General features: G+C 41.4%; 1 protein-coding gene across 7 annotated transcripts; it reads right to left on the bottom strand.

Moving 5' to 3' along the window:
- Window positions 1–464: 464 nt before the first annotated feature.
- On the bottom strand, window positions 465–21,608 carry OCIAD2 (OCIA domain containing 2). 7 transcript variants are annotated; one of them, XM_004268278.4, is made up of 7 exons: window positions 21,468–21,608; window positions 12,675–12,803; window positions 8,551–8,647; window positions 6,919–6,972; window positions 3,727–3,774; window positions 2,460–2,577; window positions 465–817 (listed from the first exon to the last, which is right to left on the bottom strand). In XM_004268278.4, the coding sequence occupies exons 2-7, from the start codon at window positions 12,738–12,740 to the stop codon at window positions 736–738; spliced, it is 465 nt and encodes a 154-aa protein (XP_004268326.1). In that variant the 5' UTR covers window positions 12,741–12,803; window positions 21,468–21,608; the 3' UTR covers window positions 465–735. The 7 variants fall into 7 exon arrangements, with proteins under 7 accessions (XP_004268326.1, XP_033281351.1, XP_033281350.1 ...); XM_033425460.2 differs by lacking the exon at window positions 2,460–2,577; XM_033425459.2 differs by lacking the exon at window positions 3,727–3,774.
- Between the last annotated feature and the right edge of the window lie 103 nt (window positions 21,609–21,711).

Raw genomic sequence — 21,711 nt, 5'->3', positions numbered from 1 at the left:
GAGCCCTGGTCTGGGAAGATCCCACATGCCGCAGAGCGGCTGGGCCCGTGAGCCACAACTACTGAGCCTGCGTGTCTGGAGCCTGTGCTCCACAAAAAGAGAGGCCGCGATAGTGAGAAGCCCGCGCACCGCGATGAAAAGTGCCCCCCCGCCGCCGCTTGCCACAACTAGAGAAAGCCCTCGCACAGAAATGAAGACCCAACACAGCCAAAAAAAAAAAAAGGACAGTTGATTCATATTGTGACTCTTTAAAATGAAACATTTTTCATTAAAAAATCTTGGCCCCTACATTTTAGAAAGCACTTCCCATAGTCACAGTCTTTCTTGCCCTGTATTTCTACCTCCACACATACACACTGGGGGGCATGATTCTCAAGCTCCTCAACATTCATTCCTATCCTCCATCAGGGATCTTAAAACCCTGAACAAAAGCAGAGTGAAAGAATGGATGGGGTGGATCAGAGAAGACTCTAAATTCTTTTATTTAGCTGTAAGCAAGTAAGAGTGCAACAGAATTTCTTTTGGTGTATGAATGCTCCCAACATGTTCTTAAACAACAGAAAAACATGGAATGCTCAATTCAATGGAGAATCAACCGGCGAAAGCATTTCAATAGAGTGAGAGAATCACAATGTTTCTGTTCTACTATAAGTAAATTATTTTAAAGTACATTTGACATTTTAAAGGTGTACAAATTCAGATGTTTTTGGAAACTTGAAAACCCACAGACAGAGTTTAGGAAGTCGAAGGCTGTGAACTTCCCTCCTTATTTAATCCATGCTTTGTTTTGCATTCCTCACAGGTAAGCAGGCAGTGCCTAAAATAGAAGCAAAAATGTTGGTTTGTACTTTGACACTGGAAGCTCTAGTCTGAACACAATATTATTTAGAGATGTTTTTTAAAGTTTTAATTGATGTACAGCTAATTTACAATGTTGTGTTAGTTTCTGGAGTACAGCGAAGTGATTCAGTTATATGTATACATACGTTTATATATATTCTTTTTCATATTCTTTTCCATTATGATTTATTACAGGATATTGAATATAGTTCCCTGTGCTATACAGTAAGACCTTGTTGTTTATCTATTTTATATATAGTAGTGTGTATCTGTGAATCCCAAACTCCCAATTTATCCCCGCCCCCTTTCCCCTTTGGTTACCATAAATTTGTTTTCTATGTCTGTAAGTCTGTTTCTGTTTTGTAAATAAATTCATTTGTATCATATTTTAGATTATTTAGAGGTATTTTCTATGCTAAAGTTCTCAAGCCTAATATTTTTCAGGAATTATCAGAGCTGTTTCTTGGTTTCAGACTCCCCGAATTTCTTCCACAAAAAGGCCATTAATGATTTTCCTGTCCAATGTTGTTTTCACCATGTTGTGCTGCATCTCAAACAGAATCCACTGTGACAAGTAAGGGCTCTTTAGAGAAATGTGTCCCCAACGCTAGTCTTATAATAATACCATGGTAGAAATAGCTATTATTTACTGAGCTCTCACTGAGTGTCATGAACAATCATTTCCATTCCTTACACCATTCCATGAAAAAAATTCTGATCACCGTATTATACAAATGAGAAAACTGAAGATTTGAGAGTTTAAGAAACTTGTCCAAGGTCACGCAGCTTAGTAAGTTAGCAGTTAGAACCCCCTTTGATCCCAGTGACTCTTAACAGCAGAGGTAATGCCACTTACTCCACAGTCCTACTGCTTGTATCCCCTAATGAGAATCATGATTTATATTAATATAGTAAAGGCTCTGAGAAGTCCTGCAGTCAAGAGCCCTGGTTAAATTTGCGTAACCCCGTGACGGTAGAAGCTGTGTCTGCTGATCAAGGCATTCTTTAGAGACTTGTACAATGCTTTGAACATAGTAGGTACTTACTAAATGTTTGGTGAGCAAATGAAATAGGTAACCCAGATAAATCATAATTATTATTGAAGTTGAATAGCAACAACTCAAACTTTGAGTTTTTTTCAACATATGAATGTTAAAAACTACTTTAATATTGTAAATGGTGAATGATCTTTCATTTACTTTTTAATAATTATCTTTATCATAATCCCTTAATCAAACAGAGTACAGGGCTTCCCTGGCGGTGCAGTGGTTAAGAATCCACCTGCCAATGCAGGGGACACAGGTTCAAGCCCTAGTCCGGGAAGATCCCACATGCCGCAGAGCAACTAAGCCCGTGCGCCACGACTACTGAGCCCATGTGCCACAAGTACTGAGCCTGTGCTCTAGAGCCCACGAGCCACAACTACTGAGCTCGTGTGCCTACAGCCCGTGCTCCGCAACAAGAGAAGCTACCGCAATGAGAAGCCCGCACACTGCAACGAAGAGTAGCCCCCACTCGCTGCAACTAGAGAAAGCCTGTGTGCAGCAACGAAGACCCAACGCAGCCAAAAATAAATAAATATATTTATTTAAAAAACCCCAAAAAAGCAGAGTACAAACCTGTTATGCCCTGGACCAAAACCAGCCCCACGCAGCTGACCTTCAAAGGAATGGAATTTACTCTGGCATACTCTTATGTATGATGCCTTTCCAAGGCCAAATCCCAAGATACCAGCAACTGTAAGAGCAGGTTAGGAAAGATAAATAATTTAAAGGTTTGGAATCTCCTCCATTAATGGTCTTCTCGAACTTTATTAACAGCAATAATTCTTATATCAAAAGTACCCTGATGAATCAATGAACAAAATCTCTGGGAATGAAGTTCCCTATTAAAGAGCAGTATTGGGAACTGGAGACTTTTGATCTCCTCAGTTTTGAACTGGAGATAGAAGGGCTGGGATAGAGCAAGCAAGGGTGATGCCCAGACAGGGGCAGCCAGAGGGAGGCCCAACTGGCAGACAAATCTCTGAAGCCATGGGGAGGGAGAGATGGGACTTGGGTTGTGGCTCTAGGTAGCCTCCAAATCACTGGGTAGGAGAGCCCCTTAATTTTCTTTATGGATCAGAGTATGGGGAGCTGCAGTCCATCTTGCGCGTCAGGGAGGAAGGTCACGAGGCAGAACCATGGAAGACATTTTCAACCTGCTATTCTTGCTGGGAATGAGGTTTCAGATCGTAAACCGGAATACGTCCTCTGTGTACATAAAAGGTCTATGGATAACCAGTATAAGAAGGTGAAACCCTACGTTTATGGTAAACGTACTATTAGAAAGCCCTGATTTAAAAAAACTATTCATTTGTTATGTCCGTTATAGAAAATATTTGGAAAAGACTGGCCAAAAGAAGAAAATTAAAATCTCTCATGGAGCTATCATTCAGACTCTGCTGTTGATGTCCTCTTGTTATCCTGCCAGGCCCTCCTAGTTCATGCTTTAGAGGACTAAGGTGAAGTCCCTACTGCTCAGCTTCCCATCAGAAAGTATCAAACGAACTAAAAACTGCAAGGTGGCAAAAAATGGAGACTGGTTTTTCAGAGAGTCAATATAGGCAATTTGGTTAACCTGGACATTCCTATCTCCAGTTGCTATAAACACCTTTTTAAAAAATGAAACATTTTTTTGGCCTCTCCCATTGCAGAGCACAGGCTCTGGAGGCACAGGCTCAGCGGCCATGGCTCACGGGCCCAGCCGCTCCGCGCCATGTGGGATCCTCCCGGACCGGACCGGTGCACGAACGCGTGTCCCCTGCATCGGCAGGCGGACTCTCAACCACTGTGCCACCAGGGAAGCTAAAAAAATGAAACTTTTTTTTTTCCTTTTATGACTTACGTGCAACTTTAGGCAATGATCCAAATCTTGGATTAGCTGCTAAATAACCTAAGAAGTAATGTATAAATGCATTATTATTTCATTTTATAACTTATTTAAATTTATAAAGTATAAGAAGTTTTCAGGGTTTAAGATATACACAGATTCTTAATCTAAAGAGATGATCTTAAAAGAGATAATTCAAATCTTGATTGAATTTCACTCCCAAATAGTAGTCATTTTTGGCAAGTAACAAGTAATGGCTTTAATGTATAGAAAAAGAACGTGAAACAGACAATTCATGATGTATTTAAAGATATCAAGGCAAGGTGGAGATAACAACTTAGTTCTAAGCAATTAGTCATTGCCCCCTCCCCTTTTAAAGTAACTCAACACAGAGTTTCAATTTAGAGATTCAGAGTATATATAATCACAATTTTATTTATTTATTTTTGTTTGTTGTTTTTAAGATTTTTTTAAATTAATTTTTATTGGACTATAGTTGCTTATAATCACAATTTTAAAATGAAAGCATTTCCACCTATGGTGGGCAGAATAATGGATGTTCCTACAGATGTTCCCATCCCAATCCCTAGAAACTGTTAATATATTACCTTACACAACAAAACGGAATTAGGGTGGAAAATGGAATTAAGGTGGCTAATCGGATGACTTTAAAATAGAGAGATTATCCTGGATTATTTGGGTGGGCCCAACGTAATCACGATGACCCCTGAATGTGGAAAAAGGATTCAGAGACAGAACCAGACAGATGGCAGTATGGGAACTTGGCTCCACGCTGCTGGCTCTGCAGACAGAGGAAGGGACCATGTGCCAAGGAATGTGGGTGGGTTCCAGAAGCTAGAAAGGGAAAGGAAGCCCTAGAGCCCCCAGAAAGGAATGCAGCCCTGCTGACACTTTGATTTCAGCTCAGAAAGACCCATTTTGGACTTCCGACCTTCAAGACTGCAAGCTAATAAATTTGTATTATTTTCAGCCACTATGTTTGTGGAAATTTGTAGAAAAGTAATACACAACCTGGAAAAATATATTTGTACAGGGCTTCCCTGGTGATGCAGTGGTTAAGAATCCGCCTGCCAATGCAGGGGACACGGGTTCGAGCCCTGGTCCAGGAAGATCCCACATGCTGCGGAGCAACTAGGACTGTGTACCACAGTTACTGAGCCTGCGCTCTAGAGCCCGTGAACCACAACTACTGAGCCCGTGTGCCACAACTACTGAGCCTGCGTGCCTAGAGCCCGTGCTCTGCAACAAGAGAAGCCACCACAATGAGAAGCCCGTGCACAGCAGCGAAGAGCAGCCCCTGCTCTCTGCAGCTAGAGAAAGCCCGCACACAGCAACCAAGACCCAATGCAGCCAAAAACAAATATTTTTTAAAAAGAGAAAATAAAATAAAATAATTTTAAAAATATATTTTTGTACAGATGTAAGAGATGGTAGATTTTGAGCAAGTAGTTTAATATTCATAAAACATAATCCCTATACATAGATGTCATGGCCATATTTGTTTTTCTGTGTCAAAAATGTTCTGAAAAAGGCTTATCACTGACTAATATATTTCCACAAAAAGACCATCTTCAAGTTATAAAAATGAAATCATATTTAATAAATCAACTTTAAAGACAACAATAATACTGACCAAAATGAGATTCTTCTAGATATATGACATGTGGTCTTTCAGACCCCAAAAGAGCTAAACATCTTCCCTCATGTTTGCTGGGTACAAGCACTCTCTAAAATCCTAGTAATCAGCAGTGTTCAGTATAATGGGCTTCCACAGGGTCAGGTGCCTTCTTGCTGTCTGGGGACTAAGCAATGCTTATAGGTTCTCTGGCTGGATAGAGTCGGGGAGAAAGAAGAGAGCAAGGAACAAGGAATAGAGGGGAACAATGGACAGTGCTAAGAGGCACGGAGAGGTTATGTGGGTGACGCAGGGCGGCCGTCAGTCCTCATGATCTGCTGTACACGGGTGCCCCTCCTGAGGCAGATGCAGCCTCTCTCCAGGACAAATGGCTTGGTGTTCAGAGCTTGGGTGAATTTCAGCCCCATTTACTTCTTCCCTGGAGCACCCTTGTGCAGGGAAGTATCTGTCTAACCATATACCAAGGCCCTAGGAGACACAGGAACTCTGGTACAGAGACAGGCACTGCAATAGTTTCCTGGGGCTGCCGTAACAAATTACTACAAACTCAGTGGTTTAAAACAACACAGATTTGGGACTTCCCTGGCAGACCAGTAGTTAAGACTCTACGCTTCCACTACAGGGGGCACGGGTTTGATCCCTGGTCAGGGAACTAAGACCTCATGTAGCGCGGCCAAAAAACCCCCCAAAAAACCCACACAAATTTAATACGTTACAGTTCTGGAGGTCAGCAGCTCAAAATGGGTCTCACTGGGTGTTTTAGTCCATTCGAGCTGCTATAACAAAATACCACAGATTGGGTGGCTTATAAAACAGCAGACATTTATTTCTCACTGTTCCGGATGCTGGAAGTCCAAGATCAGAATGCTGGCATGGTCGACTTCTCATTGTATCCTCACGTGGTGGAAGGGGCAGGGCCCTCTGTGGGGTCTCTTTTGTAAAAGCACTAACCGCCTTCATGAGCTCTCCACCCTCACGCCCTAATCACCTGCAAAGGCCCCACCTCCTAATAGCATCACCTTGGGCTTTAGAATTCCAATCTGTGAATTTGGGGTGGGCGGGGGAATACAAATATTCAGACCATAGTACAGGGCTACGTCAAGGCATCAACAGAGCTGCAAGCCCTTCTGAAGGCTCTAAGGTTTCTTCCTTTCCAGCTTCTGGAGGCCACTCATTGCTTGACTCATGGCCCCTTCCTCCATCTTCAAACTCAGGAATGTTGAGCTGAGTCTTTCTCATGCTGCCATCTCTCTGGTTCTGTCTTCTGATCCACTCTCACTTTCAAGGACCCTTCTGATTATATTGGGCCCATCTGGATTAATGACCTTAATTCCAACTGCAAATTTAATTTCTCTTTGTCACGGTCACTCATTCCGGGAAATAGGACATCTATGGGAGGGAGAGCTGGGGACATAGGCTAGAAACAGGCAAAAGCCCGCATAAATAAATTCTTCACCAAAAAATAAATGCCAAGTACCAAAACCCGCCAGGAGGACCCCAGAAAACTGGATTCTCTTAAGTTAAACTATGTACCAAATACTGAATCTTACCATGGTGGACCAGTCCTTGGGTGACAAGCATGCTTACAAGAGAAAAAGGCAGAGCTGTAAAACAGAAACGCCCTTCAATATTGGTATTTTAAAACTTGGCCCCTCACGTAGAAAAATGAGGGAGAATTACTCTGAGTGTTTTCTCTTCCTGCTTTGGCAGTGAGATTTTAGTCATTTTTTATTTTACTAATTTGACAAATATTAAGCACCGCATGGAGAATTTTCTTGGGGTCTGCCCCAGGCACTCAACCTAATGCACAGGATTAATGTGACAAAACCTAGATCCCCTGCCACTCCGTCTCTGAGACCCACCATGCACCGGATTCGGATCACTACATACAACACAGGCATCTTCATGTGTGTGCGCTGAGCTGGGGAATTTGGGAGTTTCCATTCGCTATATATTTTGAAATTTTCAATCCTGCATGAAAGTTAAAAAAAGAGGACGATAAACTGCACACCCTATCTACTATAGTTCCCTGCTTTTCTCTTTTATGACATTTTGTCACACAATTTGGATACGTTTATTTTCTGAAGATTACTACATTCGAGGTAAACATGGGCTATGTTTAGAGATGATTTTTATCTCTAAACAGGCAAGTCAGTCCAGAAAAGGAAGTCTCTAGTTCTGTCAAAATGTGTCAAATGACTTCTTCCCAAAGCACAGAGAAGTGATAAAAAAAATCGGTTGCTATTTGATTTGTCCTGGTTGCTAGCTCTTCCTAGTAACCAAGACAAATCAGATAGCAACCAATTTTCCCACTCAGAGCTATCTACCTGATGGTAGGCAAATGGGTCATACTGAAATGTTAAACTACTAGGGCTTAAATAAATTACTCGCTCATAAGTTGTCAGAAAATTTCTAGCAGCACAATCAATAAGAAGTAATGAACAGTGAACATCAACTTCTAAGGAGTGTTACTTCCAAAAACAACTGATACTGGATTTGAATGATTTAAGAAATCAAAATGAGTATTTCAAAGTAAAATTATCCCTATGCCAGCAATATTGGGACTATATCTATAGGCTCTATTATGACATTTTCAAGTGACAAGTCACGAATTTTTAAAATTAAACGGGACTTTAATGCACAGCCTCAGTTCACACCCTTGTCTCATATAAAGCAGGCCCAGAAAGAGGAAGAGACTTGGCAGAAAAGGTTACTTCAAGACATTGTAAGGGAAGTATTAACAGAATGCTGCCACTCTTCATTCATTCCACGAATATTTAATAGGTACTTTTTATATGTGAAGCAGTGTGCTTGGCTCTGGGAGGGACCAATGAACCTGAACTTGATGAAGGTTAGAGTCCAGTGGAATTGTGGAAAGTCTACTCTTTCAAGAAATTCTAAATAACACTCTTGGTACACATTCTCGGTCACATGAAAGAAAGTGTTAGGTGTGCATCACTTTTTGCTAAGGGGGGTAAACAGCTCCTAAATCAGATATTATCCCTGACCTTAAAAGGGTCTCAACATGGACTTAAATTCCAAGCAGCCTCAGGTATCAGTGTCTTCAGGGAATTATGCAAAGTCCCTGCTCAAAAATAAATCAATACCATAATTCTAATACGTATTAGGCAGTTTATTGCAGCAAAACCAGTGTTAACAAAGATTAAGAGGGATGCAATTACCTCTCTTCCAGAAACTTTCTTCTTGACATTCCCGGATAATCTTTGAAATCTCTGATTTGTGGATGTGCAGTTTTGATTTTGGACAAAACAACAGACTCTGCAAGGAAAGGTACGTGATGACTTGACTGAAATCATCAAAAGAGCATCTGCTCTGTCTTCCCTAGAGGAGGGCAAGGAGGTCTCTTCACTCTGGTCACACAGTGTGCGTTCTTTCCCGCTGCCAGCACTGTGCAATGGCCAGTTTCAGCCAGTGCTTTCCAGCTGTGAACGATGGATGGACTTAACCAAGAAAAGAATCACAGGTGGAGAAGCAGAGTGATTCAGTGACTAGTGAGCATGAAGCAGATATCTGGTCAGAATGCATTACTGCTGAGGTCACATTTTCTTTCTTACTTCCAGTCTCTGTCTCTGCAGTCCCTGTCCCTGCAATGACACTCACTCCCTTTGCCTACCTGGTCTTCTTAAGACCCAGTTCAAGATCTCCTCCTGGGTGAAGAGAGAGACTTCCCCTACAGCATAATATTTACACATCTGGGATCTCACTCAGAGCAGTATTACAAGTTATCTATTTATAGATCTGTATTCCAATTTACCTATTTATACTTCTATAAGCATTTTTAGACCGTGAGAAACTATAGTCTAAAAAGCATCAGCAGACTGCTTTTTATTTTTCTACATACTTTACTTTTTATCTTAACAGTTTTTTTTAAACACATTTATAAATGGTCTGCACATAATATCTGGGGGAACTATTGATATGGTTGACATTATTTTTATTAGTTCTACAGTACTTTTTTTTATCATGTTGATGTGCTACGATCTGGACTAACTCCCATCTTTTATTATACTCCCCTTTTGTAGGTATGTATGTGGTTATTCACTTACTCTCACCCACATTCTCCATCCTCGTTCTCTGCCCATCACCGCCATTCTGGGTGTTTAATGTGGATCTTTTGTTTGTATATATGCTTGCAAAATGTTCATTGTTTTGGGTGCCTGCAGTTTTTAATGCAAATGGCATTGTTTTATACATTTAGTTTTATTATTAAAAATGTTTTCAACTCAGTTCTACACTTTTAAGATCTATCCATGTTGCTATATTTATCTAGTCCACTGTTTCTAACTGCGGCATGATTCTCCAGGACGCTTCTGAGTCCCCATCTCCAAATGTCCCCTTACAGACCCACATGAGAACACTTTTCAGATATGTATCTAGAAGTAAAATACAGGGCATGCATATCCCAGTTGAACAAAGTCCTGCGAGAGTGCTCTCCCCAATGGCTACACCAGCATCCACTCCCATCAGCAGCGTGTGAACATTCCTCTATATGCCTAAGAACCGCATAAGAGCGAGTTAAGCTGGATTCCAAGCAGGTTAGAGTAAAGAAAGGATGTTGTAACACTTGGCATTATCCAGTTTTCTAAAATTTAGCAGTCTAATAGGTATAAAGCAATATTTTATTGTCTGATAACTAATGTGTTTGAGCATCTCTATGTAGTCTTCAGCCAGACTGTCCTTCTCTGTTGAGGCAATCCCTGCAACTAGACCTCTGTTGTAATCTTTTCTTGTTCAGTGACTCATTAACTTTTTATTGTGGTAAAATACACATAACATAATAGTTACCATTTTATACATTTTTTCATCCTCTCATACACTTTATTTTTTTTTCACTTTATATTGGAACATAGTTGTTTTACAATGTTGTGTTTAACCATTTTAAAGTATACAATTCACGGCATTCAGTGTATCTACAATGTGTGCAGCCGTCACTGCTATCTAGTTCCAGAGCTTCTTCATCACCCCAAAAGGAAATTCCATACCAGTAAGGAGTCTGTCCTCATTCCCTCCTCTCTCCAACTGCCTAGCAACCACTAATCTGCCTTCTGGATTTGCCTATTCTGGGTATTTGGTACAAACAATATCATACAGCATGTGACCTTTTGTGGCTGGCTTCTTTTCCTTTGCATAATGTTTTCAAGATTCACCCACGTGGTAACATGTATCTGTATTTCATTTCTTTTTATGGCTCAATAATATTCTTTGTATGAATATAACACATTTTGTTTCTCCATTCATCCACTGATGGACATTTGGATTGTTTCCACCATTGGCTATTGTGAATAATGCTGCTATGAACATTCCTGCACAAGTTTTTGTTTTCAGCTCTGCTGGGCCATACTGCAACTCTACGTTTAACTTTTTGAGTTTTGCACAGGAGCTGCACCATTTTCTAATCCCACCAACAATGTAGGAGATTTCCAATTTTTCCACATCCTTGTCAACATTTGTTATTTTCTGTTTTGTTTCTTTTTTTTGGCTCCGCCATCCGGCTTACAGGATCTTAGTTCCCTGACCAGGGACTGAACCCACGTGTTTTGTTTCTTTTTTTTAAATTAGCACTTTAAATGTTTTTAATATAAATTATTCAATTTATTTAAACTAAATAAACTAAATTCTTTCTGTTTTTGACTGTGGTCATGCTAGTGATTGTGAAATGGTGGTTTTGATTTGTATTTCCTTAATGACTAATGACATTGAGCATCTTTTCATCTGAATATTGGCTATTTATATATCTTCTTCGGAGAAACACCTATTCAAGCCCTTTGCTCATTTTTCAATTGGGCTGTCTTTTTGTTATTGAGTTGTAAGAGCTTTTTATATACTCTGGATACTAGACCCTTTTCAGATATATGATTTGTAAATAAATTTTCCCATTCTGTGGGTGGTTCATTTGTTTCTTAGAAACAAATTTTATTTAATTTTTTCCTTAAGTCACACTGCTATTTCTCTGTTTGTGAATTACTTATGTAGGTCCTCTGCCATTCATCTCTTGGAGTTTTAGTGTTTTTCTTGTTGAGGTGCAGTTCCATGGCTTTTGAAGTTCACCTTGCTGATTTTGCAAATGTTCTTTTTTGACTCTTTGTTTGTAGTAGATGTCAATGTGAATGGTGATCACTATTCCCTGAGCACTCGCACACAGGCCAGGCACTGTGCCAAGCACTTTACGTGCATGATGGTGACATGCAAGGATCCTGTGGCACCTGTGCCTTCAGAGCTCTACAAACAGCCCAAGCAGGCAACCTCCCTCTTCTTCCTCTACAACTCCCCATAGCACAGCACACGTTAGTGGTGGTCAGGGTGAGTCACAGTGACCAGGGAAGAATCTGGTCACCACTTACGTTAGCTCAGCAAGCACTCTTCCTCATCCCAGTGCAAATACTTCTTCTTGGTTCTGTCTGTGGCTGCGGCAGAAATAAGCAACACCTCCCTCCCTCTCCTCCCGCTAAACACACACACATACACACATCCATGGGCAGGGACCCCAACTATCGCAACTGCTGTGAGTCCTGCAGTCAAGACTGAAGCTGCTGCAGTGTCCCCAGGGAGCTCTGGTGATCCTTTTCGGTAGAACCATAAATGTTTTATGGATCTCCATTTCACAAAGGCAACTTGGGTGTCTAAATTCCTTATGATGTGATATCATTTGTCTATTTGCCTCTCCTAAACTTTGCTCCTTAAATATCATCTCCTCCATAACCCATTTTTAGCTTGAAAAGGTTGACTCCAGAGAACATGAACTCTACTATCCCATCACAATACTTTCTCTTTTCTTCACTTATGTGTCCCCGAAACAAACAGTATTCATTCTCAAGAAGTTGAAAAACTGTGTCCCTGTTAACATTGGGGTTCTCAATCTGATGCCTAATTTAGTAGTTAAGGACTCTGCCATCCCAAACAGGAACACCTGTCAGCAGCATAGCCTTAGTATGATTAGCCTTGATAACAGAAATGAAAAAACATGCATCCTGTAGCATTCTGTGAGATTCAATTAAGAGTTTTGTTCTGGTAAAGGAAACCTCTTCAGTCACTGACAACCTATGGAAGAGTTAGTTAAGCTGAATTCTACACAGGGAAGAGTAAAGAAAGGATTTTGTAAATAATTGAAAAGGCTCCTTTTCAAGGCAGCCAAAAACACACTTTCCTTCCCCATTCTATTTTCCCTGAACCCATCCTACAAAGCGCCAGACAGAAAAAACTAAGATGACTGATCAAGGATGAGGTTTAAGGGAAGTCCTATATGATGTTCCTTTTTAGATGGCAGACTTTCAAATTAGAAATATACCTGCTTGCTTGGTGGTGGCAAATGGGGACCTTTATCTTGGTGTTCATGCGTAGACACTGAAGCCATGATGACTTTGTCTTTGCTTCTCTTCTAGTTGAGTGGACTCAGCTTCCTCATTTGACCCGATGTCTAAGGAAAGTAGAAGAGGGTCACCATGCCATGACTGAACATTTATGTCAACCGTAAAAACACCCTTAGGATCAACTCCCATCTTTGGCGACCATATTTTCATTTTGTCATTCACCTTCATCTCCAGCCACCTGCAAACTCACTTTCTAACGCTCCTCCTCTACCAACACACACACATTAACTGACTAATGGTGACAGATCAGAGGAAGAGTGGAGTGAGATGTCACCTGAGGCACAGTGAAATGTTTTATGAACTATAAACTGTCATCAAAAAATTTCAATTCATTACAAGGTCATTAGCTACACAAATATTTACTGTCTATTATGTGCCAGGCCAAGGGATACAAAGGATAAGACAAAATCAGTGCTAAAGGAACGCACAGGGGAAGACAGACAAGTCAGCAGTTACACAACATGCAAAGGGCTTCCCTAGAGGCATGCACACGGTGCTAAGGAAGAAAGGCTTGTTCTCTCTGGTCAGGTCTGAAGACACCAAAGACCAAGATTCTTGAGCTTTCAAGGGGGTCTGTGGGGCTACTGGAACGTCATGCCGGGCTCTGCTACCACAGGCTCACCCTGCATTCCGTACCCCCTCCCTCCCCCCCAGCCTGAGTGAGCCAGAGCCCCCGAATCAGCTGTTACTTTAACCCCATCCTGTCTGAGCCAAGAACAGATGCCCTCAGGCGACCTGCATGCAGAGGCGGGGCCAAATCCAAAGCTGAACGCTGGGGAGCTGTGAGAACAAAGAAGAGAAAGGGAAATCTCTCCCAGCAGCCTCAGGAGCAGTGGATTAAATCTCCACAATCAACTTGATGTACCCTGCATCTCTGGAATACCTGAATAGACAATGAATCATCCTAAATTGAGGAGGCGGACTTTGGGGGCAACTGTAGACTTGGGGTTTCCTTTTTGCATCTAATTTGTCTCTGATTTTATGTTTATCTTAGTTTAGTATTTAGAGTTCATTATCACTGGAAGATTTGTTTATTGATTTCGCTGCTCTCTCTTTTTTTAATGTATATATTTTTTCCTTTTTCTCTTTTTGTGTGTATGTGTATGCTTCTTTGTGTGATTTTGTCTGTATAGATTTGCTTTTACCATTTGTCCTAGGGTTCTGTCTGTCCGTTTTTTTGTTTGTTGTTGTTGTTTTTATAGTATACACTTGTTATTGTTGGTGGATTTGCACTTTGGTTTGGTTGCTCTCTTCTTTCTTCTTTTTAATCACTTTTTAATTTTTAATAATTTTCTTTATTTTTTATTTTAATAACATTATTTTATTCTTTCTTTCTTTCTTTCTCTCTTTCAATCTTTCTTTCTTTCTCCCTTTTCTTCTGAGCCATGTGGCTGACCGGTGCTCTGGCCAGGTGTCAGGCCTGTGCCTCTGAGGTGGGAGAGCTGAGTTCGGGACATTGGTCCACCAGAGACCTCCAGGCTGCACATAATATCAAATGGTGAAAGCTCTCCGAGAGATCTCCATCTCAACGCTGAGCCAGCTCCACTCAACAACCAGCAAACTACAGTGCTGGACGCCCTATGCCAAACAACTAGCAAGACAGGAACATAACCCCACCCATTAGAAGAGTCGCTGCCTAAAATCATAATAAGGCCACAGACACCCCAAAACACACCACCAGACATGGTCTGGCCCACCAGAAAGACAAGATCCAGCCTCATCCACCAGAACACAGGCACGAGACCCCTCCACCAGGAAGCCTACACAACCCACTGAACCAAATTTACCCACTGCGGGCAGACACCAAAAACAACGGGAACTACGAACCTGCAGCCTGCAAAACAGAGACCCCAAACACAGTAAGTTAAGCAAAATGAGAAGTCAGAGAAACACACAGCAGATGAAGGAGCAAGGTAAAAACCCACGAGGACAAACAAATGAAGAGGAAATAGGCATTCTACCTGAAAAAGAATTCAGTGTAGTGATAGTAAAGATGATCCAAAATCTTGGAAATAGAATGGAGAAAATATAAGAAACATTTAACAAGGACCCAGAAGAACTAAAGAGCAACCAAACAATGATGAACAACACGATAAATGAAATTAAAAATTCTCTAGAAGGAATCAATAGCAGAATAACTGAGGCAGAAAACGGATAGTGAGCTGGAAGATGAAATAGTGGAAATAACTACTGCAGAGCAGAATAACAAAAAAAGAATGAAATGAATTGAGGACAGTCTCAGAGACCTCTGGGACACCATTAAATGCAACAACATTCGAATTATAGGGGTCCCAGAAAAAGAAGAGAAAAAGAAAGGGACTGAGAAATTCTTGAAGAGGTTATAGTTGAAAACTTCCCAAAATAGTCAATCAAGTCCAGGAAGCACAGAGAGTCCCATACAGGATACATCCAAGGAGAAACATGCCAAGACACAGATTAATCAAACTATCAAAAATTAAATACAAAGAAAAAATATTAAAAGCAGCAAGGGAAAAACAACAAATAACATACAAGGGAATCCCCATAAAGTTAACAGCTGGTGTTTCAGCAGAAACTCTACAAGCCAGAAGGGAGTGGCAGGACATATTTAAAGTGATGAAAGGGAAAAACCTACAGCCAAGATTACTCTACCCAGCAAAGATCTCATTCAGATTCAATGGAGAAATTAAAACCCTTACAGACAAGCAAAAGCTAAGAGAATTCAGCACCACCAAACCAGCTCTACAACAAATGCTAAAGGAACTTCTCTAGGCAGGAAACACAAGACAAGTAAAAGACCTACAGTAACAAACCCAAAACAATTAAGAAAATGCTAATAGGAACATACATATTGATAACTACCTTAAATGTAAATGAATTAAATGCTCCAACCAAAAGACATAGACTGGTTGAATGGATACAAAAACAAGAGCCATATTTATGGTGTCTATGAGAGACCCACTTCAGACCTAGGGACACATACAGACTGAAAGTGAGGGGATGGAAAAAGATATTCCATGCAAATGGAAATCAAAAGAAAGCTGAGTAGCAATCCTCATATCAGACAAAATAGACTTTAAAATAAAGACTATTACAGAAACAAAGAAGGACAATACATAATGATCAAGGGATTAATCCAAGAAGAAGATATAACAACTGTAAATATTTATGCACCCCACATAGGAGCACCTCAATATATAAGGCAAATGCTAACAGCCATAAAAGGGGAAATTGAGAGTAACACAATCATAGTTGGGGACTTTAACACCCCACTCTCACCAATGGACAGATCATCCAAAATGAAAATAAATAAGGAAACACAAGCTTTAAATGATACATTAAACAAGATGGACTTAATTGATATTTATAGGACATTCCATCCAAACACAACAGAATACACTTTCTTCTCAATGCTCATGGAACATTCTCCAGGATAAATCATATCTTGGGTCACAAATCAAGCCTTGGTAAATATAAGAAAACTGAAATCATATGAAGTACCTTTTCCGACCACAAGGCTATGAGACTAGATATCAATTACAGGAAAAAATCTGTAAAAAAATACAAACACATGGAGGCTGAACAATACACTACTTAATAAACAAGAGATCACTGAAGAAATCAAAAAGGAAATAAAAAAAACACCTAGAAACAAACGACAATGAAAACATGATGATCCAAAACCTATGGGATGCAGCAAGAGCAGTTCTAAGAGGGAAGTTTATAGCAATACAATCCTACCTCAAGGAACAAGAAACATCTCAAATAAACAACCTAACCTTACACCTAAAGCAATTAGAGAAAGAAGAACAAAAAACCCCCAAAGTTAACAGAAGGAAAGAAATCATAAAGATCAGATCAGAAATAAATGAAAAGGAAATGAAGGAAACAAGAGCAAAGATCAATAAAACTACAAGATGGTTCTTTGAGAAGATAAACAAAATTGATAAACCATTAGCCAGACTCATCAAGAAAAAAAGGGAGAAGACTCAAATCAATAGATATAGAAATGAAAAAGGAGAAGTAACAACTGACACTGCAGAAATACAAAGGATCATGAGAGATTACTACAAGCAACTCTATGCCAATAAAATAGACAACCCGGAAGAAATGGACACAGTCTTAGAAAAGCACAACCTTCCGAGACTGAACCAGGAAGAAATAGAAAATATGAACAGACCAATCACAAGCACTGAAACTGAGATTTTGATTAAAAATCTTCCAACAAACAAAAGCCCAGGACCAGATGGCTTCACAGGTGAATTCTATCGAACATTTAGAGAAGAGCTAACACCGATCCTTCTCAAACTCTTCCAAAATATAGCAGAGGGAGGAACACTCCCAAACTCATTCTATGAGGTCACCATCACCCTGATACCAAAACCAGACAAAGAGGTCGCAAAGAAAGAAAACTACAGGCCAATATCACTGATGAATATAGATGCGAAAATCCTCAAAGAAATACTAGCAAACAGAATCCAACAGCACATTAAAAGGATCATACACCATGATCAAGTGGGGTTTATTCCAGGAATGCAAGGATTCTTCAATATATGCAAATCAATCAATGTGATACACCATATAACAAACTGAAGGAGAAAAACCATATGATCATCTCAATAGATGCAGAAAAAGCTTTTGACAAAATTCAACACCTATTTATGATTACAAAAAAAACAAACCAGAAAATAGGCATGGAGGGAAATTACCTCAACATAATAAAGGCCATATATGACAAACCCACAGCCAACATCGTTCTCAATGGTGAAAAACTGAAATCATTTCCACTAAGATCAGGAAGAAGGCAAGTTTGCCCACTCTCACCACTATTATTTAACACAGTTTTGGAAGTTTTAGCCACAGCAATCAGAGAAGAAAAAGAAATAAAAGGAATCCAAATTGGAAAAGAAGAAGTAAAGCTGTCACTGTTTGCCAATGACATGATAGTATACATAGAGAATCCTAAAGATGCTACCAGAAAACTTCTAGAGCTAATCAATGAATCTGGTAAAGTACAGGATACAAAATTAATGCACAGAAATCTCTTGCATTCCTATACACTAATGATGAAAAATCTGAAAGAGAAATTAAGGAAACACTCCCATTTACCACTGCAACAAAAAGAATAAAATACCTAGGAATAAACCTACCTAAGGAGACAAAAGACCTGTATGCAGAAAACTATAAGACACTGATGAAAGAAATTAAATATGATACGAACAGATGAAGAGATATACCATGTTCTTGGATTGGAAGAATCAACATTGTGAAAATGACTATACTACCTAAAGCAATCTACAGATTCAATGCAATCCCTATCAAACTACCAATGGCATTTTTCACAGAACTAGAACAAAAAATTTCACAATTTGTACGGAAACACAAAAGACCCCCGAATAGCCAAAGCAATCTTGAGAAAGAAAAACGGAGCTGGAGAAATCAGCCTCCTGGACTTCAGACTATACTACAAAGCTACAGTAATCAAGACAGTATGGTACTAGCACAAAAACAGAAATATATATCAATGGAACAGGATAGAAAGCCCAGAGATAAACCCACGCACATATGGTCACCTTATCTTTGATAAAGGAGGCAAGAGTATACAAAGGAGAAAAGACAGCCTCTTCAATAAGTGGTGCTGGGATAACTGGACAGCTACATGCAAAAGAATAAAATTAGAACACTCCCTAACACCATACACAAAAGTGAACTCAGAATGGATTAAAGACCTAAATGTAAGGCCAGACACTATAAAACTTAGAGGAAAACATAGGCAGAACACTCCATGACATAAGTCACAGCAAGATCCTTTTTGACCCACCTCCTAGAGAAATGGAAATAAAAACAAAAATAAACAAATGGGACCTAATGGAACTTAAAAGCTTTTTCACAGCAAAGGAAACCATAAACAAGATGAAAAGACAACCCACAGAATGGGAGAAAATATTTGCAAACGAAGCAACTGACAAAGGATTAAATTTCAAAATACACAAACAGCTCATGCAGCTGGGTATCAAAAAGACAACCCAATCCAAAAATGGGCAGAAGACCTAAATAGACATTTCTCCAAAGAAGATATACAGATTGCCAACAAACACATGAAAGAATGCTCAACATCACTAATCACTAGAGAAATGCAAATCAAAAGTACAATGAGGTATCACCTCACACCAGTCAGAATGGCCATCATCAAAACATCTACAAACAATAAATGGTGGAGAGGATGTGGAGAAAAGTGAACCCTCTTGCACTGTTGGTGGGAATGTAAATTGATACAGCCACTATGGAGAACAGTAAGAAGGTTCCTTAAAAAACTAAAAATAGAACTACCATACGACCCAGCAATCCCACTACTGGGCATATACCCTGAGAAAACCATAATTCAAAAAGAGTCATGTACCACAATATTCATTGCAGCTCTCTTCACGATAGCCAGGACATGGAAGCAACCTGAGTGTCCATCGACAGATGAATGGATAAAGAAGATGTGGCACATATATACAATGGAATATTACTCAGCCATAAAAAGAAACAAAATTGAGTTATTTGTAGTGAGGTGGATGGATATAGTTTGTCATACAGAGTGAAGTAAGTCAGAAAGAGAAAAACAAATACCGTATGCTAACACATGTATATGGACTCTGAAAAAAAAAAAAAGGTTCTGAAGAACCTAGGGTCAGGACAGGAATAAAGATGCAGAGGTAGAGAATGGCTTGAGGACACAGGGAGCGGGAAGGGTAAGCTGGGATGGGTAGGCGGGAAGGGTAAGTGAGAGAATGGCACGGACATATATACACTACCAAATGTAAAATAGATAGCTAGTGGGAAGCAGCCACATAGCACAGGGAGGTCAGCTCAGTGCTTTGTGACCAGGTAGAAGGGTGGGATAGGGAGGGTGGGAGGGAGGGAGATGCAGGAGGGAAGAGATATGGGGATATACGTATATGTATAGCTGATTCACTTTGCTATAACGTGGAAACTAACACACCATTGTAAAGCAATTATACTCCAATAAAGATGCTAAAAAAAAAAAAAAAGAGGGCAGGAAGACCAATTTGGAAGGTGCTATAGTATCCCAGGCAAGGATGTGAAGAGACCTGAACCAAGACCCTTGTGGGAAGGCTAGAGATGATAAATTTGTATCTGGAAATATTGGATTTGGGTGCCTTGTGGGCATACATTGCAATCAGCCAGTAGGGATTAGAATATTTGAGGATTTGGGTCTGGAGTTAACAGATTAGGGGTAGGCTAGAAAGATCAATTTGGGAGTTGCCATCATTGAGATGATAGGTAAAGTAGGAAACATCAGTAAAATTGTCTAAAACGAGTACTGGAGAATGTGAACGCTGAGGCCAAGGGAATACCAACAAGAGGAAAAAAAAAAAAAAAACAACAAGCCAAGGAGATGACTGAGAAAGAATAGCTGATACAAAGGAGAGGGAGTTTCTGAAGGAGGATTGTGAATCATTGGTGTCACATGGCTGAGAAAAGTGATTTCGCAACAATGGGCATAGTCCAGGTGGACCACGCGCTACCGCACCACCTGCCCCGCCAATGGCCAATGCACTCTGCAGATCCGCACTCCATGACAACCACTGATTTCCATGCAAAATGAACCTCTCATCATACACAATTCTGTTTCCTACTAAGCTGCCAGAAATACAAGCCAAGGGGACCTGTACTTGTACCAAGTTTCACTTTCAGCACCTAATGTTACTGTAGAGGCAGCGTGATGCCCTAGGGTAGAAAGACCTGCTTTCAGATCCTGACTCTACTCTTTGCTAGCCCTTGCTTTGGGGCAGGTGACTTAAAGTGCCTGTGCCTCAGCTTTCTCACCTGCTAAGTGCAGGTGATGGACCTTGATGGGCTGTTGCAAAGAAGAGGGATGAGGTCCATAAGCATTAGCTCAGCACAAGCACACAGTGAGTGTGTGAGCAGTAAAGGGCAGCTGTCAGAGCCCTGGGCGCTCTATTTCTTGAGGACCTCCAGGAAGTGTTTGCTGACCTAAGGCCAAATTAGATTATCTTTGCTTAGTTAGGCCATTCCCTCAAATCTGGAAGCAAAGATACCACAACACAGCTTTGGTGGTCAAGTCCCCTCACACCCAATTAGTCACTGGTCCACATCTAAGCAGGCCTTCTCAGGGTCTCGCCTTCCGGTGCAGCCCTCACCCCATGCCCAGGTCTGGTTTGGGGTCCCTCTGCTTCCTCCGTTGTTGGCGGCGGCAGGAGTGCTGACAGGTGGGCAGTGGGAGGGAGGCGTTCAGCAGGATGGGGGTGGGGGCGTGTGATCGGACCCACAGGCACAGGGGGGTCACTGCACTTTCTGGTAGGGGAGCGCCGGCGGGGTTTTTTTTGTTGGGGGGGGGGGGCCGGGATCAGCCTGCAGGAATCCGCCGCCATCCCAGGGTCGCGGCTGGAGCCCGGGCCAGCGAGGAGCGGTTGGAAGGGGCGATGCTAGGCCAAGTACCTCCGTCTTGAGGACCCCAGAAGTAATGCGGACAGAGGAGGCCATCCCCTCTCGCCATCCCTTCCGCTGTCACCGCCCCGCCCCCCCCCCCCCCCAGGCGGGCTCATACGCGGGGCTGAGGATCGCCTCGGAGGCCGCGTCTCAGGCGCCCGCCCAGCAGAGCTCGCCTCCCCGCGCGGCCGCCGCTGTAGCCCGGATGCTCCCGCCTCCCCGGCGCCCGCGCCCGTCCCTGGCGACCACCCCGGGGCCCGTGGTCCCCTTACCGCGCTCGCTCCCAGGACCTCGCCTGTGCTCGGTGAGCTTCCCTCTGCCTCTTTCTTCCTTTTGCTCCGGCCCCAGCGGCGCACCGCCCCTCGCTTCCTCACGTGAGTCACTCAGCAAGTGCACCCCATCCCCCATCCTGCTGTCTCTGATGGTGGCCTCACACCTATGCCCAAGTGCCCAAGCTGAAACCCGGCTGTTGCTAGAATCTCCCACCTCACCTCCAGGTCTTGTCCTGACACCTGG

Source organism: Orcinus orca, chromosome 4 (assembly GCF_937001465.1).
Source record: "Orcinus orca chromosome 4, mOrcOrc1.1, whole genome shotgun sequence".
In the NCBI taxonomy this organism is placed as follows: Eukaryota; Metazoa; Chordata; class Mammalia; order Artiodactyla; family Delphinidae; genus Orcinus; species Orcinus orca.
This window is presented reverse-complemented; position numbering and strand designations above follow the sequence as displayed.

Coding starts and splice junctions, on each gene's coding strand:
- OCIAD2 (XM_004268278.4), bottom strand. CDS start 12,740: ATGGCTTCAGTGTCTACGCATGAACACCAAGATAAAGGTCCCCATTTG. Junction 6,973..8,550: donor AGAAAGTTTCTGGAAGAGAG/GTAATTGCATCC, acceptor TCTGTTTTACAG/CTCTGCCTTTTTCTCTTGTA. Junction 2,578..3,726: donor ATCATTGCCTAAAGTTGCAC/GTAAGTCATAAA, acceptor CTGCTCTTACAG/TTGCTGGTATCTTGGGATTT.